Source organism: Conger conger, chromosome 14 (genome assembly GCF_963514075.1).
Source record: "Conger conger chromosome 14, fConCon1.1, whole genome shotgun sequence".
NCBI lineage: Eukaryota > Metazoa > Chordata > Actinopteri > Anguilliformes > Congridae > Conger > Conger conger.
In genome coordinates this window covers 24,165,379-24,192,444 of record NC_083773.1, presented here as the reverse complement: position 1 = coordinate 24,192,444, position 27,066 = coordinate 24,165,379, and the positions used below count along the sequence as shown (strand labels likewise).

The following is a 27,066-nucleotide window of genomic DNA, read 5'->3' as shown; positions in this document are numbered from 1 at the left end:
AGAAACCTGCTGGGCTGCTTGCTGTCGGCAGATCCAAGGAGAAGTTTCCTCAGAGGCTGTCATTATGGCGGTGAGGTTGTCCCGCCCTACTGTTTGTTATTCTCCCATTCCTGGTGCTGAAGGGATAACTAACTGTGCACCCCCCCCCCCCCCCCATTATCAAGTCAAAAGCAGATCAATAAACAGGCGCATTAAAATCCAACCCGCCATCTCACACTCTGGCCATCAGAATCCCGCGGGTTCCCTGTCATTACGGCCGGTAGAAGAACAGAGAGGATGATGGATCTCGTATTTAACAGTCACTCATTGGATGCGGCACTTCCATGTTGCTGATTACCTCATTCTTCTTCCTGTGGGCGGGGTCTGGGAGGGGCCTGGATCCCACCAAATCACTGTCGTCTCCAGTGTGTCCACCCCATGGACTGTGGAAAAATATGGACATCACCCACTGACTACTGGATGGAACAAATTTATAAAAAGGCCATCCAGGTTTGGACGGCTTCATGAGTTCTTTAGTGGGAGGAGCATCCACGTCTTATGAATCACTGAGTCATGTAAACCAATCAGGTGACTTTGATGTGCGTTTCTCTCAATCACATTTGCTCAGCAGATGCTTTTATCCACAAAATGTTGTGATTCTCCTCTATCAGCAAGCCTCTGATAGCACCAGACTGCTTAACCTGGGTCTCTCTCTCTCTCCCATCACATCTGTTCTCTGAAAACCTCACAGTTATCTGTTTTCACATCTCTCAAAGTTAAAAATGTGTTTCCCAGAAAGCCAGTAAGTGTTTAAAAAAGGGTTTAGCTAGCAGCACTAACACACTCATGACTAGTGATGATCTTATATCTTATATTATTATTATTATCTTATACAGTAACTTGTGTGAGCAAGTACTTTCGCTGGGTTTTATTCACATTTACATTTATTCCTGTGTGTACGTGTGTGTGCATGTGAGCATGTAAGTGCGTGTGTGTGCAAGTGTGTGTGTGTGAGCATGTAAGTGCATGTGTGTGCAAGTGTGTGTGTGTGTGTGTGTGTGAGAGCGTGCAAGTGTGTGTGTGTGTGTGTTTTGCATCTGTGGTTATTGCATGGTTTAACATCTTTGTCATGGCTATAAAAGGGGCTCATTAATTCCCTGTAATTATCCCTGATTGGAAAGGCATGTTGTTTGTTTACTTTTATTTCGTGTTTTTAGAAGCAGTAATTTGAAAATGTAGAAATTGCTCAGCATTTACTGTTATTGCAAAAAAACAGAAATGTCATTAGAGTATTTGTGCTGTTAAGGGAAGTGACTGCGCTTATGGTCGCTTAGTTGCGAGTATATATAGTTGTATATATAGTTATATATATATATATATATATATATAAAACTTATGGTCTTATGGTTTTTCTGCCCAATCGCTTTTCCTCCCCCAATGTTTTAAAGTTTTTTAAAGTTTACAGCTGAGCTCAAAACTCAAACATAGGACATTTTATATTAAATCCAGAAATGAGAAATGAATAGTGCTGCATGCATTAAGCTGTTGACATGTGTATATTTCTGGAGTTTTCCATTGATGGATTGGATTCGCACTGAGCTGGCCTGTAGCTGCATGAGCAGGTGGTTGGAGCTGTGTACTAATAGCATGAACCTAGCGGTTGAACACGGTTACCTCTGCTTTGAGTCAACCTCAGAAATAAATGCCTTTAAATTTAAATTCTCACCATACCTCAGGAGAATTTTTTTCTTCATATCTGTGCAACATTTTGTATCCCAACGGACGTTGAAATATATGCAGCGTGTTGTTTGTTATTCGGTGCTAAGCTATCCGTCGGCAAATATTTACCTATATGCTTGCCTGTATGTGCACAGGAATATGCGGTTTGCATACTATGAGTATTTGTTGTAGATTTTCAAAGTGGAGTATAGCTCAAAAGATCAGACTCTAACGTCAGAAGTATTGTGGCAAAAATGGACTCTCACAATCTCACCCATCTCCTTTTCTTCTTTCTCTCCTCCCCTCTCTCCCACTCTCTCTCACCCATCTCCTTCTCTTCTTTCTGTCCTCCTCTGTCTCTCCCCCCCTCCCTCTCCTTCTCTTTCTCTCTCTTTCTGTCTCTCCTCTCCTCTCTCCCTCTCTCAGACCTGCTGCGTGTGCGGCAGGAGGCAGTGGCGGTGGTGCGGAGCCCAGCAGGCATGGAGGCCCACCTGCCCTCCGCCGGGAGCTCTTCCAGCCAGCGCCGCAAACAGGGCCTGCCCCAGCACCGAGACGCACACTTCACCGAGAGGTGAGTTACCGAACGCACAGTACCCACAATGCACTAAGACGCACAGTTCACCGAGAGGTCTGCTGCATAACACACATTACCCACAATGCACGCTTACATGCAGGGGCTGCCCCAGCACGGAGACACGCATTTCTCTGAAAGGTCAGCTGCCAAACATGTATTAACCACAGTGCACAGGGCCTGCCACTTCGCCAAGAGGTGAGCTGCCCACACAAGCAGGGTGAAATTCATGCTGGCACGTATGTAGACACAAACACGCACAGGTGCACAAAGAGCCCTGTCAAATGCACATACACACGAATACGCTGACAGGCACATATACACATAAATATACAAACTGTCAATTCCAGAAAACTTTAGCAAAAGCGTTTAAAGCTACTTGGCCAGATAGAATGTTGTTAGCACCACAAAGCTGTGAAATCCAGGGCAGATGTGAGTTGGGCTGAGTGTGCGTGTGTGTGTGTGTGTGTGTGTGTGCATGTGTGTGCGCGCGCATGTGTGTGTGTGAGAGGGATGGAGCTGGAACTGGAGTAACAGCCCCATGGCTGGGCAGAGGTTCCTCTGGCCTGGCGAGAGACAGCCTCAGACCTGCCCAGTCACACACATGGTAACACTCTCAGTCTGCTGCAGAGAGCGGGGACATCTGAGGGAGGAACAGCCGGCTCGGCCAGGAACATTTGTACAGAATCGAATGCGCGTCACGGACGTCTGTGTGAGGACACAGAGCCTGCCTGCATCCCCCAGCCCTGTTCCTAAACCCTGTCTTTATAGCCTGTTCCTAACCCCTGTCCCTATACCCTGTGCCTATACCCCGTTCCTAACCCCCTGTCCCTATAGTCCGTTCCTAGCCCCTGTCCTACACCCTGTCCCTATAGCCCGTTCCTAGCCCCTGTTCCTAACTTCCTGTCCCTACACCCTGTCCCTATAGCCCGTTCCTAACTCCTTGTCCCTGTACCCCGTTCCAGACCCCGTGTCCCTAAATCCTATCCCTGAACCCCATCTCTGAACCCTGTCCCTATAGCTGGTTCTTAACCCCCGGCCCCTAAGCACCGTCCCTAAACCCCCCCATCCCAGCTCTCCAGCCTCACAAACCTGGGGGAAAGACAGAGGGGGATAAAGCGCACTCTTAAAACCCGCATGAATATTTCAGCGTAATAACGAAGCGGGCCCCCGTATGGATGAATACTGCATGAACGCGGGGCCGCGGGGCCCGGCTGTGAGGAGGCGTGCACCGCGGGACAGAGCGATTGGGAAGAGGGAGGGAGGGAGGGAGGGAGGGGGGGAATAGAGAAGAAATCGAAAATTTGCGGTAATTGGATCAACCAGTGTGCATTATCCGTCCGCGGGCTGGCTGGATTTGATCTGGTCAGGAAGTGCCGGCGAGGCGGGCCGAGGCTGAGGGTGGAGCCGGCAGGGCTGGCGACGGCGCCCCCTCCCCACCCGCAAACAAAACCCAGGCAGCGGGGTAATTGGCTGTCGATTATTTATGTGGCGCGAGGAGCCGGAGTGTCAATAATGGGCTGAGCGAGCGAGCGGGCGAGCGGGGAGCGGGGGGGGCGGGGGGGGCCGGGAGCGCGGGGGTGTAAAATTTCCATCCCGGCTTCCTGTCGGGAGCGCAGGCAGCGCCGATCTGGTCAGCGAGCCGCTGCGGGTTTCACTGCAGAGAATAATTAACCACACAGGAACGCTGTGTGTGTGTGTGTGTGTGTGTGCGCACTATACCTATGTGTGTGTGCCTGTGTATTGTATGTATGTGTGTGTGTGTACTTGTGTAATGTATGTGTGTGTGTGTGTGCCTGTGTAATGTATGTATGTGTGTGTGAGAGAGAGTATGTGTGCCTGTGTGTACTGTATGTATGCATGTGTGTGTGTGTATGTGTGTGTGTAAGTGCCTGTGCAATGTATGTGTGTGAGTGTGTGTGTGTGTAAGTGCCTGTGCAATGTATGTGTGTGAGTGTGTGTGTGTGTAAGTGCCTGTGCAATGTATGTGTGTGAGTGTGTGTGTGTGTGTGTGTAAGTGCCTGTGCAATGTATGTGTGTGTGTGTGTGTGTGTGTGTGTGTATGCGTGAGTGCGTTAGGCAGACCTACGTGATGGTCGGGGGGGAGAGAGGATGTAGATTTTTTTCCCTCTCCTGTTCTCTCTCCTCTCTCTTTAACTCTTTCATGGACTCCGGGCTCTACTTTAAAAAAATATTTTATATGCTATTTTGAGCAAAAATGTAGCTAATGACGCAAAAAACAGCTATTTTATGCTCTATTTATGTTGAATGAATGTATCTACGAAAGTCTATATTCTCTGTATTTCTCTGTAAGGTTTTGTGTGCTGTTAAGAGACAGATGTATTGCCCTCTCTCTCTGACTGAGGGGCGACCAGCCCTAACAAGAGGAGCTAAAAAAGTCAGTTTGAAAAATCTTCAATCCCAGAGCCCAAACCTTCCAGCACTGTGTCCTAATTGATTGTCAGAAGGCCATTAGCAGATATTGTTGAACACAAATCATTGAAAGGATCGATATTTTTTAAGCGCAGGCAGCCTGTTGGTCCCAGCTTAAAGAGCAGTTCCCATTTCGTCGTGGGCGTATCGCGGTGTTTTTGGGAGGGAGCGGTTTGCACAGACATGGGTCTAGGCGTGAGGCGGCGGAGGTTAGCTTCATACATTTTAATGAGTTTCCTGTGCAAATGTGTTCCCGCGAAGCGGGGGTTTAATCCCCCGTGTTCCCGTCATTAGGGGCCCTCGCGCCAGCTCCGCTCTCCCCGCAGCGAGCGGGGAAACGTGGGGAGTCTGGCCCCGCTCCCCTCCATCTGGAGGGAGAAAGGTCAACAGGACAGAGAGCTGTGCTTTTAAACACATTTTCATTTCTCGCGTCGCGATGCGGCGGCTCTAGAAGGACGGGTCTGGAATCAGGGCTGATTTCACGGTCCTGTTTCTTTGGCTTGGATTTCGTCTGATGGGCACTTGCTTGTTTTAACCTGTGTTCTGGAGAAGAACGTCGCCTCTTCATCTCCATTCCCCCATGTGAGGAAGAAGAGGGGTGCTGGAGCCTTTTTATATGAAAATTACATATATGGTTCTCAACGGAAACCTTTGAGGCATTTACACTTACACAATACACTGTCATGTCATGTCGGGTGTGAGAATATCTAAGTGTGTGTTTGTGTGTGTCACTTGAAGTGCGGTCCTCCGGAAGTTTTTTAAATGAATAAAATGATAAATGGTTTTGTGCTGGGCACACTGGTTTTGCAGTGTGTTGAGGTTGAGGCTCCATAATGATAGTGCACGTGCTGTAGAGACAGACAGAGCTGTACACCACCTCTATGTCCTCCCCTCTCTGCAGTGGTGTCTCCTTCTCCAGGGGGGTTATGGGACACGGGGCTTGGGGAGTATCAGAGAGGAGCTCGGTCTAAAGATCGCTCTGCATCCGGTGCGAGTGAAACTGGAACACAGCGATCCAATAGAGTATCTGTTCCTGCACAAAATACACTGTGGACCAAAGCCGCCCCTGCTCCACATTTCAATCTTTGTTAATATGCACATCCACTGCGCAATGGCACTGTAGGCCTATATCAACCTGGTAGCAATATATTCAGCTTTTGTAAGCTGTTTTTGTAAGCTGTTTTAAGTTGTCATCATTGTGTAACCCCCCCACCCCCTATCTCTTCAGCCCTGTGAGTCAGTGGGTTGTGGGTAATGTAGTTCAGAATAATGGCAGACAGTGAGCACCAGTGGACACATTCATTATAATCACTGTGATCAGTACCAGGGCAGGGGGGCATGTCTTGTTTAAAGTATGAATTATAGCGCAGTAGCTGTAATGGGTAATGTTATCGCTATATTGGCCCGTAGACACAAGGACAGATGGGTACAGGGTAGTCAGTTTAAAAAGTGCAGGGTGTCGTTCTACGAAACCCACCGTGCCTCTCTGAGCTTTCCGCCTACCGAGTGAAACGGTTAATACTCCTCTCTCTCCTAGCCACACAGACCCAGAGTGAAATGGTTAATACTCCTCTCTCTCCTAGCCAAACAGACCCAGAGTGAAATGGTTAATACTCCTCTCTCTTAGCCACACAGACCCAGAGTGAAATGGTTAATACTCCTCTCTCTTAGCCACACAGACCCAGAGTGAAATGGTTAATACTCCTCTCTCTTAGCCATACAGACCCAGAGTGAAATGGTTAAACCCCCCCCCCCCCCTTCTCTCTCTCCTAAATTGCTTCCCATAAACCGAGCTGCCTGTCTGCAGCCCCCCCCCCCCCCCCCCCCCCATCATGATTACACTAATTATGAGCGGGCGGACGCCTCGGCCCCGGTCATGCAGCTTTAATTGGCCGTTATTCATCGGCGGGGCGGCGCGGGCGGAGCCGGGGCTGGGGGCGCGGGGCACCGCGGGCTGGGACTAATTGCGAGGCCGGAGGGATTAGGCCAGGTGATTACACACTTCACAGTGTAATTACATAAGCAGCGCTGCCTGCCTCTCTCCCTCCCTCGCTCCGCTGCCTGCCTGCCCCCCCTCCCCCCCACCCCCCCGCCGCCCCCTCCCCGGGCCGGAGGTCACGCGCTGCACCCCCCCCCCTCCCCCCCCAAGATTAATTGGAGCTGCCACCAGAGCGCGAGGCGCCGGCGGCGAGGCTATGCGATTAGCATTAACATTTCAGCTGCAGCGGGTCGATGGGAGACTCCCCCCACCCCACCCCCCCGCCGCCGCCGCCTCGCCTCCCGCTCTCTGCTCCCCCCCACACCCCCCCTTTACTGCTGGCGGGCTCCAGCAGCGCACAAACAGGGCTTCTGGAGCAGGCGGAGGCAGAGAAAGGCTACGAAAATACAGGCAGTGTGGGGGCGGTGAGCCGCGGTCCCGGGGGAAGGGGGGTTGTCAGGAAGGGCCCGCAGCGACCCGCGGCAACTCACGGGCGGGAAAAGAGACCCCCAACAGGGGATACCGAGGACCCACAACACTCCCAAAAAAAACTCGCGGCAACCGCTTATCCCGCCCTGTTTTGGTTTGTCGTGCTTAAAGTCCAGGTTTCTAAGCAGTCGTCGGGAGCACGGAGGAGCCTGTCTATCAGAGTCGCTCGCTAAAAAATACAAATACATGTAATCAATGGGCTTCATAATGCAGGCATGACATACTGCCTCACAGGAGAGGGAAAAACACAGCCTCTGGCACAGCGCCCAACCCAGCTGTCGAATTGTGCCGCGCTCTTATTGTGTATTCCGTCTTTGTAGGAGGGTCTGTGTGTGTGTGTGTGTGTGTGCTTTTTTTTTGGGGGGGGGGGGGTTTAACAACATCCCTGCTGGCAAGAGTAATGGGGGTGTTGCAACTCGTGCACATATGCTCAGCGGATTACAAATAAAAGACAAAGGGAAAATATGCAATATCATTGCCATCTGTAGCTGGTATTGAGGTAGCGTTATGTTGTATGCACAACACTGGGAGGTGGAGTGACTCCGATGTAGTGACTAACTGGCTTTGCTGATTGGAATACTGCTATTGTTTTTAATCATTATCTTTGTCTGTCATTCCCAAATATCCACTCATTCCAACCCAGGACTTTGTTGCTTGCCATGTTACTCCTTGCAACTGTATATCTTTAGTTCACCAAACATATTGAATATTTTTTTCAGTCCCATTAGCTTTTTGGTAACATAGCAGGGCCACATTTTGACCATGAACCATGCGGTCCGTGTTTCGCAACGTATCAACATTCATTACGTGTCTGTCCCACAGGGATATCTCACACCCCCCGCCCCTCCTGTCCCCCCAAACTGGCCCCCACATCGCCCTGGGACCTCACCTGCGCCCCCCCTTCCTGGGCCTGCCGTCCGCTTTGTGCCAGGCTCCAGGTAAGTCACCCCCACCAACACCTCAACCAAATATACTGCCTACAGAGCCCTTTCCAGCTGACACTTCACCTCCGAGCCGCAACTCATATCGACTCAATAAACACTCATAAATACTGCAGAGGCCGCAGTGGCCACGGGCCTCAGAGAAAACTAACACAAATAGGTAATGGCTTTTCTAAAACTGGGGAGGGGGGCGAGGTTCCTCAACGTAAATTTCACCCTTACCCTGCTACAAGCAGAGAGGCATACAACATAACATTTTATCATGAGCTGAATACAGATTGCAGTACAAAACAAAATGGAATACAAAAGAGTAGAGATTAAATAAACAGTGCTGGTCTTCTGTTGCCAGAGATTTCACCCGTATGTTGAAGCATGTATGTGTTTTCATGTATTGTAATTTATTGTATGTTTCTGTCTGTAACTTTGTGTATTTGACTTGCTGCTGCCTGTCTTGGCCAGGTTGCTCTTGAAAAAGAGATTATTAATCTCAACAAGCCTATCCTGGTTAAATGAAGGTTAAATAAATAGAAATCTGCTTCCCTTCCCCACAGGATATGGCTTCCTGCAGCCGGCCCAGGCTGAGATGTTTGCACGGCAGCAGGAGATGTTCCGAAAACAGAACCTGGCCAGGTAGTGCATTGTGGGATGGATGGAGGCTTGGCATTTTAAACAAGAATTACGTTCGAGGGCTAGTGGATGGTTTATACACTCAGGTACCTGACCTGAGCGCAGTCATACTTCCCCTAGTCTGGAAAACATCCTGGCCAAGTCCGTCCTGACTGTATTTGGGAGTCCTGCAGGGCCGTAGCATGGTGTAGGAAGCCAGGATTTCAGTCAGAGGAGTCCTCCTCTTCCTCTCACACAAACAGTAGATCCTCTGGCTGACTGGCAGCCAGCATAGGGGTGTTGCAGCAGGGCAAGTGGCAGGCTTACAGTTGTAGTTGGGCCTTTCAAAATGGAGGAGGGAGAGGAATACGATGAGGGAAAATATGAAATGAACGTGAGCTTGACTGAGCCATATAAGTGGTGCACCAGTTGATCTGTGTGTCCGCTTTACACATGCACAGTAAATGTCACACTGACTGCTGCAGAATGGACAGAATTAACAAATACAGAGATAAAGAATGCCCCCCACTGTTTATGAAAATATCTCATCAACAGATATGCTGAATATAATTGCTTTTGTAAATGCGGTGTGGCAATTAACACATGACCTGCCTAACTAAATGGTAAATTAATCTGAACGGCTAATTGACAGCGATTGCAAGTCATAATGCAATTGCATTAGAATCTCTGGCACCTATTTTCACCACTAGACAATTACAAGCCATTCGATTCACTGGGAAGCCTCTTATCCACACATTACACATCTACACGCTAATGCTGCCGCAAATGTTACAAAGAATGTGTCTCAACATGTCTCTACATATCTCTACAGGAAATACCCATCAAATGTTGTCTGCTACAAGCACATCAACTAGAATAGAAAATATAAACTGGAAATAGTTCCTTAACATTTCAGCTAGACAAGCAATAGATTAACATCAAAGCTAATCTGACTTTTGTATGGCGAAAATATTAATTTTAACAGCAGTGACTGAGAAGCAAGTAGAAAGGGGATTTTTAACTCCTATTTGAGAGTATTTACATTTACATTTACATTTTAGTCATTTGGCAGACGCTTTTAATCCAAAGCGACTTACAAGTGCATAGGTTCTACCATAAGTCAGAGCATCACATCCAGAAACTAGCAAAATACACAGGAAATGCTGTTCTAAACATAGTTGTCAGTATACCTGGTTGAGTGTATACTGAGCTGTGTGTGTGTGTGTGTGTGACAGGCTGGAGATGTCGGCCGAGCTGCTACGGCAGAAGGAGCTGGAGACCCTGCATCGGCAGAGGCTTTTGGGGGACCCCCTGGGTCTGCACCCCGGCCTGCCCCCGGACCACCCCGCCCTGCGCAGCCTGCACGAGATCCCTGAGGGCCACCCGCTCCGCGAGGAGCTGAACCGCCGCAACGCCATGATGGTGCTGCGGCACAACAGCGTGCCGCTGCTCTCCCTCAACCACCAGGGGGTCCCGGGGGGCCTGCCGCCCAAAGAGCCGGGGTCCCGCAAGAGCTCGCGCAAAGGGGCCCACACCCGGGGGGACCTGCACGAGGGCCCCGCGGAGCTCAAGGACCCGCACGGGGACGGGCGCATGCGCGAGGGGGCCCTGGACGCGCAGGACGAGGAGATGAAGGACTCAGAGAGCGAGGCCGAGGTGGGCGAGGACAGGCTGGAGGGCCCGGTCAAGGCCGACGGCCACGGCTCCGAGATGGGCCACGGCAAGGACGTGGCGAAGCCCGGCGAGGGCGGGAAAGAGCTGGGAGAGGCGTCCGGGCGGCTCAGCGCCCCCTGCAGCTCCGCGGGGCCCGCGTCCCCCAGCCACCAGGCCTTCACCTCGGGGATGGGCAAGAGCGAGGCCAAATACCTGCCCCCCGGGACCCTGCCCCCGTTTCCAGCCCAGACCTTCCCCTTCGGGTTCCCCTACAGCCCCTACTTCCACAGCGGTGAGTTCCTCTCGGCACTGCAGCGCCTTTCCAGCTTCCAATTCCAATAAAACATAATCTCTTTCTTTTGAAGATTTTGTGTTGCATACAGACCACGGTCAACTGCACAGTTGTTTTGCTTTCAAATACTTTTCTGTGCTTGATTGATTTCGCCTGGTGCAATTGGGTTTGTGCTTTTTGAGAGAATTTTATAGTTTCCAATACATGAGACAAGCTCAGTAAAGCATAAAAAAGTATTTGAATCCAAAACAATTACATAATTGACCCAGGTCTTGTGGTATGTTTTGTATTCACTGTTTGCATAAAGTTTGTTTCAAAGTTTCTGTGCTCCAAAAAAAGAAAATGTGCTGCCTTTTCCTTCCAGAAAAGCTGTGTATTTATCTGCAAACTTTCGACACAGTTTGCACAAGTCAGGTCCATCCTGGCAGATATATTAGGGGAGACTGAGACAGGGGTTTTGATTTTCGAACGGGAAAAAGAGGAGTTGCTTGACAGTGTTACCCCAAAAAACTCTGGGTCTGTGCTCTGCTGGCAGCAGGAGCCGAGCGGAGCTTTTCTGCGCTGTGTGACAGAGCGGACACTCGGGGATCTCAGACCTGAGAGGAATGCGGTATCACCAGTCCCGTTTTCAACAAAAACAAAAGCGCCCGCGGAACGAGGAAGTGCCTGGCGGGAGGCCGGCAGCGGGTTCCGTCAGCCGCGCCGTGGTGCCGGCGCCTCCCGGGCGGAGGAAGAGCCCGCTCAGAGAGCCCCGGCCTTACGGAGACACAGCCGTACAGAGTGTGTGTGACCTTACAGAGACACAGCCGTACAGAGTGTGTGCTGCTGTGTGTGTGTGCCCCGGCCTTACGGAGACACAGCCGTACAGAGTGTGTGTGCCGCAGAGACACGGCCTTACAGAGACACAGCCGTACAGAGTGTGTGTGCTGCTGTGTGTGTGTGCCCCGGCCTTACGGAGACACAGCTGTACAGAGTGTGTGTGCTGCTGTGCGTGTGTGTGGCCTTACAGAGACACAGCCGAACAGAGCGTGTGTGCTGCTCTGTGTGTGTGTGGCCCGGCCTTACGGAGACACAGCCGTACAGAGCGTGTGTGCTGCTGTGTGTGTGTGTGGCGTGGCCTTAGAGACACAGCTGTACAGAGTGTGTGCTGCTGTGTGTGTGTGGCGTGGCCTTACGGACACACAGCCGTACAGAGCGTGTGTGCACCCTGCGGCATCGAGAGAGGCACGCAGAGACTGCTGGAGGATTCCGGCTTCCACTCTCAGCATCTCTGTTCCAAACCGCTTTCACGTTGGAACTTGAAAGGCGGTAAAAAAGAAATGGTGTGGAGTACAGAAAAGAGAGAGAAAGAAATCTGCAGTTTGAGTCGTTCCCTGAGGGGTTTTTTTGTTTGTTTTTTGTTTTTTTGGCAGTCGCTGGAGGCCCATGTCCTCTACAAGCCTCCCCCCCTCCCGCTACCCCTCGGCCGGCGAGATGTATGAGTCACATGAAACGCATTACTGCCACTTTCTTTTTCCAGCACCAAGACCTCCCTCAGGAAGGGGCCCTCAAATTGACCCTTGCTGCACCCCCGTAAGAGACAGGGCCATTAATGTAGATGTGTGGCGTGGAGAGGAAGCGGGGCAGGGGGGGCAGCGCTGGCTGTCACTAATGATTTCTGCTCCCCTCTCTCCCCCCACAGGCGCCATGGGAGGTCTGCTCCTGGATGGCGAGGAGGCCCCGCCCATGGAGGACATCAGTAAGTGGACGGTGGAGGAGGTGTGCGGCTTCATCAACGGGCTGGCCGGCTGCTCCGAATACGCACAGGTACGGCCGGAGCCCAGGGAGGCAGGGGGCACGGGGGGAATACTCCGTTTGGGTACGGGGTATAAGGAAGGGGTAAAAACAGTAGGTTCATAATTTAGTTAATTTAAAAATAAGAGGTTATTCTTTTCTCCCAATTTGGAATGCCTAATTGTTTTCCTGCGGCCTTTCTGCATCACCCGCTGTCAAAGTGATGCGGAGAAGCACACGGACACCACTGCTGCTTTCCACCCAGCAGTGCGCTCAGTAGGTCAGACGGGTACACTCCGTGCACAGAACGGGCGCTTAGGCAGCAAGAGGAGTCCTTTTTGCTCGTTGAGACGGAGACAACTCTGCCAACTGAAACCCTCCAACCTTCAGCAACCTCGAGGCACGTCGTCACACTGACAACCTGGTGCTTTGGCAAGACAAGCCACCCACCGAACCATACGTTAAAGCGCTTCCAAACAAAAGCTGAGTTTTCGGAATAAGCGTGAATCCCGAACATGCACAGCAGAGCCGAGAGCGCTACTTTTGCTAAAGCTACAATTTGGCAAACAAAGCAAAAACCCATTCGCCCGTACAGACGGACACCATGGCGTCCATTCCTCTCCATCCCAGGCTGTTACCATCCAAGCGCAGCCAAGTCACCCAAAGTCTGTTCTAGCAGGAGGACGCTAACTAGGGGAGGATAGGAAAAACAGCTCAAGCTAGGTTTTAGCTGGTAGCTGGTTGCCCAGTTCAGACCAGCTCCACGCTCAACATGGTTTGACCAGCTTCAAGCTATGTTTTGAAACAGCCGGTAGCTGGTTCAAGCTGGATCGTAGCTGGATTTTACAGTAGGGTAGACTTCAGTTTATCGCCCAACCCCCCTCACTGAGGAGTGTGCTGGTCTTCCCCGCCTAGGTGTTCCGAGAGCAGGCCATCGATGGCGAGACCCTACCCCTGCTCACCGAGGACCATCTCCTCAACAACATGGGCCTCAAACTGGGGCCGGCCCTCAAGATCCGCTCCCAGGTAGGCCTGGACGGCTTCCTCCACTACCGGCTCAAGGCCCGGTCTCAAGGCCTCCGTACGAGGCAGGCATTTTACATCTATAGTTCATAGACCTGTGATTACACTTCCCAAAGGGTCTCCATGCCAACACGGTCTGTTGGGCCCTTAAAGAGGAGGACTGAAATACAGCAAGGATGGGTAGAATAGAATGGCAACTCATCAGAAGCAGAAACGTGCCTCTCATGAGCAAACTGTTGCATATTCCCCTTTATAAGTTTGTTTTCACTGCCAAATGATTGGCCAACTCAAAAATCAAGAAGTCGCAAACTGTAGTATTCAAAGAATAGTTACAGAAATACTGTTCAGAATATCCACTGAAGAAACGGTCAGAACACAACTTCCTCTTGACAGAAGGTCTGAATTGGCCAGGGTTCTTCCGATGACTGCAGCATTAGGTAGACCCAAAAATGCACCAGGCACCCACAGACCCACAGTATACAGGTGGTATACTAGCCGTTTCAAAACCTAGCTTGAGCTGTTTTTTTTTTCAGCAGGGTTAACAAAGACATGCCTCTCCCCCAGTTTGGCTGCAAATCTGCTGTAGTGCCACAGCATAGACTGTAGGGTGTCTGTTGAAGAGCTCAGCGATGACTCAATAGCAAAATTTCCAATTCCAAATTCGGGAGAAAAAAATGAAATGGGTGGCGTGGGGGATGGGGTGAGAATGTTGGGAAGAGAATGTTGATAGCTTGGAGAAAGCCTAGAATGTGCTTAAAAAGAACCTTTGAATTTAAGGGCACAGTTCAGTATCAGCAATTGACCTTAAATCTGACCATGTAATGTAAAATGTGTTTTTTTATACCAAATCTTATGAATAAATGCTTGTTTTGCTTGGCCGGTGTACTGGTCAAAGCTGGTGTACGTGCCTACCTAATAAAGTGGTCACTGAGTGTGCAGTTAAAGGTCAAGTGCTGATCAGGGAGCGCTGCTGTCCTTGAGGATGTGTCCCATTTCTGCGAGCAGCGGTGCATTGTGGGTCCGGCCGTAACGTGGGCGTGTGGCTGCTCTCCTCAGGTGGCGCGGCGCGTCGGCAGAGTGCTCTACATGACCAGCTTCCCGCTGGCCTTCCCGCTGCCGCCATCTGCTCTGCGGCCCCCGGAGCGAGACGCCCCGCCGGCAGAGCCCCGCGCCCCCTCCCCCGGCGGGGCCCCCTCCCCGTATGGCGCGCCTCCTCCCTGTCGCGCCTCCCCCAAGCAGGAGAACGGAAGCGCGTCCTCGGTGGGGGTCTGCAACAACAGCAAGCCGCCGTCTTAGGACCAGAACAGAAAAAGAACAAAACAAAAAAAAAGAAAAAAAACATCCCAGGGACAGCTTTCCGCTTCTGCAAGAGAGAGAGGGAGGAAATGAAGAAAACGGCCTCCATCTCTTGAAATAACCTTCAGCTTAACTAAGAACTGTCCTTGAGGCCTTCAGACATAGGCTCTTTGGACAAAAAACAGTACATAAACATAGTTAAAGACAATCAATTGAATACAGTCCCGTCGCCCTTGAATTGCTCAGTGGCTGCAGAGAAGCATTATCCAAAAATGTGTGAAAACGGGGGAGGCGGAACAGGGGGTTCTGGGGGGAGAGACAGGAAGCATCAGAGAGAGACAGCACGAGCATACAGCTGGCCTTTAACAGCCTGCCAAAAAGAAAAGAAAAGAGAAGAAAAAAAAAAAAAAAAAAAAAAACCAGATACAACATTCTTCAGCGTCAGACAGACAATACAGGAAGCGTCTCTTTCCCGGGATGAACTGCGCTACTGCCTGCACTGTGCACAGAGCGAACCATTTTTTGTTTTGAGGAAATTTAAATCCCTTATTTGAAAAAAGATGAAATTAAAAAAAAAAAAAGCTCCCAGAATTGGACCGGAACGAGTCGGAGGAGGAAGGAACCCGCCGCAACTATGCATTCTCCGGATCGATACCAAAGATAACAGGATGCGAGCGCAGTGGCACACACTTCCACGCGGGCTGGACCGGGCCCAGGAGGGACGGGCCGAGGCCGGGGCCGGCAGACTGAGCGGCCCTTGTGCTCGACAGCCTCCCACTATCTGACCTTTAACCTTTTCTTTGGCCTACATTTGGGACACAGGAAGTGCCTGGCGGCAGGACATGGCTCACGTTCGCGGATAACGGCTCCGTCGATCCCGACGTCTGGACGATCACGACTGTGGGAGAGCAAACGAAGCCTACTTGTACAGAAACTCATTACGAACTGAAAAATATCCTGAAGGTTACATAAGTGGTACTTTTCGTTGAGTGTAGTTGCACGCACCCCCCCCCCCCCACCTCTTACTGAACAGAATATGACTTGCTAATGTTGGTGGTACTTTTAGTTTTTTCTCTCCAACATTTCCTGTTTGATACGCATTCTATTGTAACATTAAACATTAAAGCCCCACCTTCAAATGCTGCTTAATAGCAAATAAATATGAAAACCCTGAAAATATTTATAGCTCTTTTGTTATAGTTAGGTTGACATGATACATAATTATTCATCCTTTAAATGGATGCCAAAGATCAACCTTTATATTGTTTTTTTTTCCTCTGTTACAGGGAATTGAAAGACACAGAGCTCTTTATGCAAATCTTAGAATCCGTTATGGCTTTTTTAACAAAAAAAAACAAAAAACATGTAAACAAAGAAAATTAAAATGGTCTGTAGATTTTCCCGTCAATGTTTCATTATGTTGCTTTCTGCTCATTAACAGTAGAACAGGAACGTAAATGCCCTCAGTGAGGGCTTAACAGGGTGTCTTTGCCCCTCTCTACCGCTGACAGGTCAAGATTTATGTGAGATGCTGGTGTTGATATGAGAAGGTGGTCAGAGTTGGGGAGGGGGGGTTAATCCACATCGGGGAGGGGCAGGGTGAATGTTTTACTCACTCGTCTCCATCCAGCCATATGGGACAGCTGCCATCTTAAAACAGCCAGCGCCAGGTGTTCTGCATGATATGGTCCCAGGGATCTATCAGAAGCCAGCCTGCAAGCACATAAACGCATGCACACAGCCACTCTCTCTCTCTCTCTCTCTCTCACACACACACACACACACACACACACACACACACACACACACACCTCTTTCCCCTCCACACAGGCTGCACACATCTCGTTACTAACGTTAACCCAAACCACACCACCTTCCTTGACAAACACAGCTATCTGCTCTCTTATCTAACCGCAGTGGAGTCCTTCTAAACACAGCAAGTCAACGTGTTATATGCACACAAACATCATCACAGACAAGGACAGGTTTCTCTTCACCAAAACACACAAATTTCTGTTAAGAACCAGAGTTTTAATCGCACGTTATGCGACTATCAACCATCTTTCACATAATAATGTTTTTTTGTATTTTTTAAAATATTATCTGAGTTGGTTTGCAATTACCTTAGCAACAAGCCAGGAATTCACGCAATAGATTGCTACAAGGAGTATGGCTGGTGTGAAATCACAATGGGGTGGTAATGCCATATGTTACAGTATGGGACCAGGCTTACTGGCACAGGTATGACACAACCCATTTTGTATGTTTTCCATTCCACGCTTTCAAATTTTGTTTACGTTTCCTTTTAAGCGGATTAAAAAGCAACAGCAAATTCACGGTAAACAGCACGTTAACACAGCACTCACAGAACGACTGACTGAGAACCTTAAAGCTCAGACATTTCATCCAGAAATCCAAACATGAGGCAGCACACTGCAGCGGGCGGAGCCACGGTGGAAATGTTAGCGAGCCTCGTTCCCCCGGACCGGCCGGGGTTCTGGCAGGGCTCGGAGGGTGGAAACGGGGCGGGAGAGAGGGGTCTCGCACGGCACAGCGGGCTAATGCTGACCTCTGAAGCTCACGCTCTGAAGCACACTCCACCCGATTATCATTCAGGAAGCCCTACGGCCCTCCAGCCCTGCATTATTCACAGACTGTCAATGAGCGAGGGATGAAAGGAGGGAGAGAGGGGAGGGGGGGGGAGAGGGACGGAGAGAGGGGAAGAGGGGGGAGGAGGGATGGAGGGAGGGGAAGGGGGAGGCGGGACGCAGAGGTTGCCGGGGGAGACGCTGGCGGAGTAACAGCGCGGCCTGTGTTCTCCCTACGCCACCTGGGCGGGGAGGCGCGAGGGTCACATGCTCACCCAGGGCCAGAGCTCCACCCAGTTCTGCGTGTGTGTGTGTGCCTGTGTGTGTGCTTGTGTGTATGCGCGTGTCCATGTGATAGAGCGCGTGTGTGTGCGTGGGTTTGAAGAAGAGTTTGTGTGTGTGCATGTGTGCCTGTGTGTGTGAATTCTGGAATATGTGTGACCGTGAGACCGTGTGTGTGCCCAAGTGTGTGTACATGTGTGTGTGTGCACGTGCATGTGCAAGCGTGTGCGTGTGAGTCCGCTGCAGCATTGCTCCAGGCTAGCAGCGATGCTGGTCCAGACCTCATCCTCACTAATGCATGCAGGCAAACACAGCTGGCACGAACACTACCCACAGGCAGGCACAGAATCCCAACACAACCGAGTACGCACGTACACGCAGACCGACACAAACACAGACCTGCACGTACGCAGACCGACACAAACACAGACCCGCACGTACGCACAGACCGACACAAACACAGACCCGCACGTACGCACAGACCGACACAAACACAGACCTGCACGTACACGCAGACCGACACAAACACAGACCTGCACGTACGCACAGACTGACACAAACACAGACCCGCACGTACACGCAGACCGACACAAACACAGACCTGCACGTACACGCAGACCGACACAAACACAGACCTGCACGTACACGCAGACCGACACAAACACAGACCCGCACGTACGCACAGACTGACACAAACACAGACCCGCACGTACACGCAGACCGACACAAACACAAACCCACATGTACGCACAGAACGACACAAACACAGACCTGCACGTACGCACAGACCGACACAAACACAGACCCGCACGTACGCACAGAACGACACAAACACAGACTCGCACGTACACACAGACCGACACAAACACAGACTCGCATGTACGCACAGAACGACACAAACACAGACTCGCACGTACACACAGACCGACACAAACACAGACCCGCACGTACGCACAGACCGACACAGACCAGCACGTACACACAGACCGACACAAACACATATGTACGCACACACACACACAAACAGACGTGCACGCACTGGAACGGGCACAGAAATGTACCCACTGACACACATACGCGCGCACGCGCACACACACACACACACACACACACACACACACACAGAGACACACACACACACACAGAGACACACAGAGAGACACACACACACACACACACACACACACACACACACACAGAGACACACAGAGAGACACACACACACACACACACACACACACACACGCACACAAACACGCCAATTATGAAATAATAGGGTTGTATTGAGTGGAGAAGACGACAAACATACATGTGACTGAATACATTACATACTGTATATATCCTGGATACAAACTAACATTCCAGGAGCAAGTCATTTCCATATTCCTTCCAAATGCCTTCGCTTCGACTAAATCGTAAACGTAAAAAAAAGGAAAAAAAGTGCATATATGGATGACATAGAAAGCATAGGCATGCTGTAAGGCAGCACATCAGAAATATTCATAGACCACACCTCACAAAAAGACACTGTCCAAAGAAGCAGGAAATGTTTTTTTGTAAAACTGGTTTATTTTATATACATGTTATTCTATTCAGTAAATGGAGGGGGGGGGGGGGCAAGCAAAGTGAGAGTTTGACAGAGTGAAGGATGGTAAATCCTGGAATAAAAGGGTTGCAGTTGAAATTTGGGGAGGATGGGTGCCCGGGTCTCGGGGGGGGGGGGGGGGTTCAGTCCTCGTCTGACAGCTCCAGATCCTCCACTAGGTCCTCGTCTCCGTCGGCCAGCTCCTTCAGGTCCGTCTGCGACAGCTGTGCGGGCGCCCTGACCTTCTTACTCCTCCTCTTGTCCTCCTCATCATCACCATCATCATCATCATCCTCCTCACCGCCTGTGAAACGGAGCACAGTAATGTTTTATGGTTTATGTGCGTCTGAGTCCAGGAGAGCGGAGCGCCTTTAGCATTCAGCGCGGAAGCCTCCGGATACATCCATTTTAGAGTGAGCGGAGAATTGGGAAGCGTGTCCGTGCGAGAGCGGAATACACAAGGAGGCCGGGGAACCCTCCTCTTCCATGCTAAGATCTTAATGGGAATTCTGAGGGCAGTGTTTGTCGTGACCTTCCCTTCCACAGGTGGACGCAGGGGCCAGTCAAATGCACAGAAACTGCTGTCTGAGTGCTGACTAAATCACACCATCGGCTTACCGACAGCCGGAGGGGTTTTCGTTCGGTAGTGGACCTATACTGTGGTTCTGTTCCAATATAAAATGGCACCTTTTTTTCCCCCACGTTAGTTAGCTTGGACTTTTTGTCCCACAAGTGGTCAATTAGTTCAAATGTCAGACAAGTAACACTTAACAAGCACGGCATAGTCGCATATTGTCATAACATCTATTAATAATGTTTAATCACTCAGTATTCCTATATGCCATGCACATGGACCTGCGATGGATCATGGCTAATGGGTCCACTGCGATTAAGCCAGGTCAGGGGACAGGTCTCAGTTGGTCAACACTACACACAGAGCACAACCTGCTCTTGGGAAGTGTAGTTTCAACAGCACGGACTTAAAAATGTTGAAGCTGCAGTTGTGTGTTAAAGTGTTCATATTCCCAGATTAATGAGTCATCTCAAAGTAAGGGAAGCTCATTCTATGGAGAGCCACTTAAATTTCTTTAAGAATCCTGTTGAATTGAATTCTTCTTCATTTTATTGAACTTTGAATATTTGTTTGCCTAAAAAACAATGTAAGTTCTTGTGCAAGGGCCTAAAGCAAACGAGTTGTGATTTCCTGAACCCCTTTCGGAAACGTGAGGTACCCCCCAAAATCTCCCGCACATCCCAAAAAAATATTTTTGTTCCCTTTACTAACCTGAAGATCCCTCCACTTCATACTCTCCCTCTTCATCATCATCCTCCTCCTCGTTGCTCGTGTCGGACAGATCGTCCAGGTCCTCGTCGTCCGAGGCTCCTTTGCGTTTGCCTGCTGTGCATAAGAGCCGAAGGTTAACCAGCTACTTCACTGACATTTCAATTTATCGTTTTCTATTTGTATTTATGCTGCAGGGCTCCATTATAAGAGCGAGCTAAGCTCTCCATTGGTCGCTCCTTCAACATATCTCTCAGTACAGAACATATCTATCTACAGTATCTATCCATCTACCTGCCTATTGAGTATCTATCCACAGTATCTATAGTATTCATCCATCTACAATATCTATCTACAGTATCCTTCGCTGTGCAACATAGATTATGGGTACTGGAATGTGAACTAAACACAGGACGCCTCACTGCTACCGCTAACCGGTCGGTTTGTTTAGCGGTTCCCCGCCCCACGCGGCTGCCGGCGGGCGTGACGGCCTTTCAGAGACAGACTCGTCCCACAATGCACCCTGGTTACCAGGCCGGGGTGCGGCAGGCCACACACTGACGCTACGCTCAGCGAGCAGCTCTGAAATGAGGTGTGCCTGAGAATATCATAAAATGGCAGTCAGGGCAACGGGAGCAAGAACAAAATGAAAACTATATGTAAAGAAAGAGCCCCAGCCTTCCCCTGGCCGCTGACGGGACGGCTCCACAGGGGCCACTTTGATCTCCAGGGTGCCGCGGGGCCCCAAAACGGTGAGGCCCGGCCCCCTCAGGCTTTCATCCCCCTCTCCCAGCTGGGAGAGCGGAGACACGTCACTCTAACTCACACTTGCACACTGCAGAAACGCTGAGGGAAGATTTCAGAAGGTAACGGTGCGATAGGGAGCGCGGCGGTTTTGCAGTGGCTCTGATCTCGGGACACCCTGGACCAGCGGGAGGTCACGCGAGGCTGTTAATTGGGCTATATTTCCCCCACTGCATTAATAGTCTCTCAACACTGCTGCCTAGAAGAGCTGCCATTTATAAACACAATGCTGCAAACGCAGCAACGGTTTCGAACGCTACGCTGTTACTACACAAGAAATACCCTGAGTTTTAAAGATCTCAGCAATTCTCAGCCACTTGATGAATTAACTTATTTATTACCTTGTTTCATCCAGGCAACTAGAACAACCCAACTTACCCATGAACCCTGTGAAGAGTAGGTTTTTCTGTAAATAGAACTTCTGTTATAGTTGCTTTCAGTTCCCAGTTGTGATCATTATATCAGCATTAGAATGTTCAGTTAAGAACAATGTAATCACAAGTCTGTGACCTTAGACGCTTATGCCGCAGGTCAGAGCACTGAGTGAGAGAGAAACTGCAACAGATGAGACAAAGTACCATTTGCCATCAACAACATAACCTTTTGGGAGGACAGCCATTATAACATTTATGCGTGTGATTAACTGCAGATTGATTTGAGAATGGGCTTCACCTTAAGCAAGAATAGAAACTGGGAGAAAATGGGTGGAAATGACAGAGCAGGGGCGTTTAAAAGCCGCTCTTTAAGAGCAGGATGTCAGACACAGACAACTCTAACGTTTACCTTCAAAGTACATCCGCTAACCAGGACACGTCCGTGTCACCAACGCATGGTCCACTCAAGCACCTTATTTAGACAGGCACACCAAAATGGCTCCTATTTTGCAACTTCGGGTCTGGAATGACAAACGCGACCAAAGCAGGGCTTAAATACGCGAAGAAACAAACCTTAATAGATTGCCAAGTAAAGCGCGTTACATAAATATGTAAAGCGTGCAGCCGCGCGCACACAGATATTTGTGTGTTTGCGTGAGGCCCGGGAGCTGACGAGCGTTAATCCCCAAACGAGGACGGCCTCCTCGGGCTGGTCGGGCCAGTCGAGCAGGAAGACGGTGAAATCCCGGCGCTTTGAAGGAGGATTTGATTAGAAGCTGCCCGGGAGGCGCTCCCTTGCCGACGCCGGGCGCTTTAATTATTAAGACGGCGTGGCGACGGGGCCGGCGGCGGGGTGAGCAGTGCTGAGAGCCGGGGGGGGGGAGGGGGGGCGCTCCCTAATGGAGGGGCACAGCTCTCCCAGTAAACAGGAGAACACCCAGACCCACCGCCTGAGCAGAGAGGCAACGGTCAGAGACAGCTGCAGTACGGCAGCTCACTGTGTGTGAGAGTGTGTGTGTGGTGTGTGCGCCTGTGTGGGAGTGTGTGTGTGTGTGTGTGTGTGTGTGTGTGTATGTGTGCGCGTCTGTGTGTGTATGTGTGTGTGTCTGTGTGTGTGTGCGTGTGTGTGCGTGTGGTGGGTGTGTGTGTGGTGTGTGCGCCTGTGTGGGAGTGTATGTGTGTGCGTCTGTGTCTGTGTGTGTGGTGTGTGTGCGCGCCTGTGTGTGCGTCTGTGTGTGTGCGTGTGTGGTGTGTGTGTGCGTCTGTGTGTGTGCGCCTGTGTGTCTGTGTGTGTGGTGTGTGTGCACGCCTGTGTGTGCGTCTGTGTGTGTGCGTGTGTGGTGTGTGTGTGCGTCTGTGTGTGTGCGCCTGTGTGTCTGTGTGTGTGGTGTGTGTGCGCGCCTGTGTGTGCGTCTGTGTGTCTCCCCCTCTCTCTCACAGAATCTCTAATTGCGCTGCCGCCCTCACAGGCAGCCTCCCTCCCCGGGAGCTGCCACATGAAAAGCCTTTAATTGTTTTCAGAGCGCTCGCTGGAACGTTTCCGAGCGGAGGTTGGCTTCCCCCCACCCCCCCTCGCTCCTATCCAGACGGGGCTGGGGCGACGGTTGGTAACCAGCGTCTGCCCTCAAAACCTGCAGTGATGAGATCACCGGGAAAAAAAGAGGAAAGAACCAGAATGTGCAAAGAAAAAAAAAAAAAAAAAGGAAAAAAAAAAAAGGACTAATTACCAAGCAAGAGGAGGGAGAGAAAAAAAACAAACACTTCCCTCTCTTTTCTCCCTCTCTTTTCTCCCTCTCCTTTTTTAATTCCCGTCCGCCCTGCCGCTCTCCCTTCCCTCCGCTGTATCTATGACAACTATTTGATCGGTCTGCCACCAGCCGCGCGTCCGCAGCCCGCCAAGTCTCGGAGCATTCCGGATTTGGGGGGGGGGAGGGGGGAGGGCGGGCCCATTAAACGGCGTGCAGCGGGAGGGGGAGGGGGGGGGGGCGGCGGGGCCGCCAGCGCCTTTCCCGGCCAACTGTTCCGAATTAGGAACCCCCGCCGGGATCCAAGCCTGCGTGGAGAAAAGCACTTCCTGAGAGAGCGCGGGCTGGGCCCAGCTTCCCCGGGGCAGCCGGCCGGCCGGGCGCGGGGACTTCACACAATCAATGCCAGATGCGCACAAAACGCAGACCCAAAGACTGAGGACCCCCGCTTCCCCTCCCCCTCGGCCCCTCCTCGCCCCGCACGGGGCCGCCGGGCCGGGCCGCGGGGGTCAGCCGCCGCCCGTGACCTCTGCCTGACCTGCGCTCCCAGCGGACGCCCACAAGCGGAGGTGGAGGCGCGGTGGGGACGGCCCCGTCCAGCGTCTCTGTGGCCCGCTTCTCACACGACAGCGAGGGGAAACCAGCTCCCACAGAGCGGGGAGGGGGGGTTCACAAACGCTCTACCTCACCGGCCAGTGTCAGCGGCAGCCGTGTGTGTGTGTGTGTGTGTGTGTGTGGTGTGTGTGGTGTGAGTGTGTGTGGTGTGTGTGTGTGTGTGTGTGTGCGCGTGAGAGTGTGTGTGTGAGAGTGTGTGTCTGCGTGTGTGTGTGTGAGTGTGTGTGTGTGTCTCGGTGAGTGTGTGTGTGGTGTGTGTGTGTGTGTGAGTGTGTGTGTGTGTCTCGGTGAGTGTGTGTGCGCGTCTCGGTGAGTGTGTGTGGTGTGTGCGTACGTGCGTGTGGCTCTGTGTGCGTATCAGACATTACTCTCCAACCGAAGACGGAACAGGCCGGGACCTGCCGTGGCGGTTTTCTAGCAGACGCCACAGAGAGGCTCAGAGACGCTCCGAAACCTTCATACTATATGAAACAAGCTCCTACTCAACTGAAAATAAAATTCACGCAAACAAATATACTACTGCTCTAAAACCATCTGATCCATCAAGATGCAGCAAAGTTTTACTTTTTGGAAGATCCCTTTACCGCAGCTATAGTCTTTTACCTTCGTACTATTAGGACCGCCGTACTAACAAAGGAACACAGCCTCCTAGTGGCAGCTCTAAAAATGACAGTTTTATTTATTAATTTTTTTGTGAGGGACTGCTGTGAGCTGCTCGTTAATATGTCCCTTTTTACACTGGATGCAGTAGCTCAACTGTAACACAAATCTGCCAGCACCATATTCCCCACTGCATACAACTCCCACCGCCTGGCAGGCGTGTCAGTCACACGCATGCTCGCAGCGCGTGACCTTCACCCCAAAGGCATGTTTATCTTACTCTTCCCACAAAGAGACAAACTACTGCCATTTAAGTCAGACGTCACATATTTTCAGTAATGTCAAAACCGGTCCGGCAGGCTACAGCCATCGTAAAACGCCTCGAATGTATGTCAAATTTCGGTCTTCCGAGCGCGTCAGCGGAGGAACTTCCTGTCTGAGCCCTTTTCGCGGTCCAATCAGACACCTGCAGCCTCCGTTCGTCAGGGCCGCCCGTAAACGGCCGCCCTGTTTGAGCTGCTAGATCTGCTCTTCATGATGCGTGTGTGTGGCGGGGGACAGAACACGTGTGAGGAATGCGAAACCGGGGAGGGAGAGGGCCAACAGCGAGGGAAGGACAAGTCACGAGCGCACACACGCACGCACGCACACTCAATACTGAAAAAAGACAGTTGGTGAGTCTGGGCTTGGTAAGAGATATCGCAGGCTAAATGGAAGAAGCCCTCCGTAGCCGTGAAGCCCAGGAGCGGAGCAGCACCTCTCGTCTTCCTTCTGGAACCTGGCGGGAAGGGAGAACCAGGAAATGACAGGGCTCCATTTTCTTTTTTTTCTTTTTTTTTTACCTTTGACTTTGAGGCCCAAGCTTTCATCACCAGAGTCGCTGTCAGACTCAAAGAGATCCTTAAACTCTTTCTTGTCGTTCGCTTTCCTCTCCTGTAGCTTCCGGCGTTTGATCTCGGGGAAGTCCAAATCTTCCATCTTTAAAAAGAAAAAGAGCAGGTTTAAGACACAAACACAGCCCCAAACGCATTCTTTTATTAATGTAAAGTGCGGGGGGGGGGGGGGGAAAGCACGTAGCTACTCTACCAACAGTGAAACTAAGCAGAATACTACGGTTATCAAACACAGGCGTTTCCCCTGGGGGGTCTGAGCGTTTGAGTCGGTTTGGTTTGCGCTCCGCCATGCTTTCCCAGCGCCATTAAAAAGTGCATTCACCAAACACATCAAACGTCAGCGCACAGGCGAGGTGTCCTGAGTGCCCGGCTCGCCCTGTCCCCCGACGTTTTCCGCTCCGTTTCAAGTGCCCGCTTCCTTTCTTGTGGAGCGGCGGGAGGGGAAGAGCGTCTTAAAAGGCCGCCGATCCCCCCGGGGCTGAGGGGGGTGGAGGGGGACGGGGACGGGGGGGGGGGGTATCGGGCCCCCGGGCTGAGAAACGGCCCCGCGCACACGCACCTCCCCCAACAACAGTCCTGCCGCGCTTAACTGCCGTTCTCACTTTTAAAAATAAACCCAGCGAGTCCCTGCACGTGAAACCGTATAGTACTCACGCTCACAACCCCGCCGCCATTCGCTGCTCGTCATCAACACGGCGGCCATGTTGAAAAGCGCTCCCATGGGGTCTATAAACAATCACTATCCCCGAATTTATCTAGAGAACAGACAAATTAATTGTCTTGGTATGGTGACTGGTTTAGCCATTCTGATGATGACAGCAGTTGCGATGCATAAAGGCGATGTGGAACGTTTGTGGTCCAATGAAGGGTCACATGGTGTGGACATGGCGAAGCGTAGCCAGTCACAGAGGACAGTTTTGGGCTGAGCAGTGGGATTCTGCCCCCGCAGCACTCCCTGGACCCCGGCGTTCGGCAGGACTCACCCGCTCCTTCCCGGAGATCTCCAGCTGAATCTCCTTCTCGCGGAGCTTCTTCCACTGGCTGTAGTACTTGGTGAGAGGGGTGCCCTCCGCAGCGGTCTCCTTCTCCCAGGCCACCTGTACGGAGCAGGGCGTACAGCCTCAGGTCAGGGCACAGAACAGGGCACAGAACAGGCAGCACTCAAACCAGCAAGATCCATTTCACCCAGGAAAATGGAATTTAAATGTGGACCACAGTGTTACTACTAATGAGAAAACATTCAGAAAGTAATTTTTTGGAAATATCAGAAGCACACTTGAGCCACAGACCCAGTAAGAGCCCTTAACATAGCCTTTGCACTTCTTCCCTGACCACATGCCGTTTCTCTACTAAAGTAAAGAACCTCAGACATCGCACTCTCAGTAACCTCTTTAACCTCGAAGGGGGGAAAAAAATTAATCTACATAGCAATTAGAAAGAAAAAAGGGCACAGGGCTAATTTAAACGAACTGTTGAGATTTAAACAGAAATGATATGAGAGAGCAAGGGACTGGGATTGAGAGCGATAGATAGAGAGAGATAGAG

At 51.0% G+C, this 27,066-nt stretch overlaps 2 protein-coding genes across 6 annotated transcripts in view; one reads left to right on the top strand and one right to left on the bottom strand.

Annotated features, from left to right (window-relative positions):
* Positions 1-16,161, top strand: part of samd11 (sterile alpha motif domain containing 11) — a 70,794-nt gene extending 54,633 nt beyond the window's left edge. For 2 of the 3 annotated variants that reach the window (XM_061219825.1, XM_061219824.1), the window contains exons 7-13: positions 2,125-2,269; positions 7,992-8,107; positions 8,662-8,740; positions 9,952-10,661; positions 12,343-12,467; positions 13,350-13,460; positions 14,514-16,161. In XM_061219825.1, coding sequence (XP_061075809.1) covers positions 2,125-2,269; positions 7,992-8,107; positions 8,662-8,740; positions 9,952-10,661; positions 12,343-12,467; positions 13,350-13,460; positions 14,514-14,753 — 1,526 coding nt within the window. In that variant the 3' untranslated portion in view covers positions 14,754-16,161. The remainder of the gene's footprint in view (positions 1-2,124; positions 2,270-7,991; positions 8,108-8,661; positions 8,741-9,951; positions 10,662-12,342; positions 12,468-13,349; positions 13,461-14,513) is intronic. The other variant, XM_061219826.1, reaches the window with a different exon arrangement.
* A 3,053-nt stretch (positions 16,162-19,214) lies between these two features.
* The window catches only part of noc2l (NOC2-like nucleolar associated transcriptional repressor), a 29,059-nt gene continuing 21,207 nt past the window's right edge, over positions 19,215-27,066 (bottom strand). The window contains exons 16-19 of one of the 3 annotated variants that reach the window (XM_061219105.1): positions 26,505-26,618; positions 25,471-25,606; positions 20,494-20,604; positions 19,215-19,512 (exon numbers count right to left, since the gene is read on the bottom strand). In XM_061219105.1, the coding sequence (XP_061075089.1) occupies positions 19,352-19,512; positions 20,494-20,604; positions 25,471-25,606; positions 26,505-26,618 (522 nt within the window). In that variant the 3' untranslated portion in view covers positions 19,215-19,351. Of the gene's footprint in view, positions 19,513-20,493; positions 20,608-25,470; positions 25,607-26,504; positions 26,619-27,066 lie in introns of all 3 variants that reach the window. The other 2 variants (XM_061219104.1, XM_061219103.1) reach the window with 2 other exon arrangements.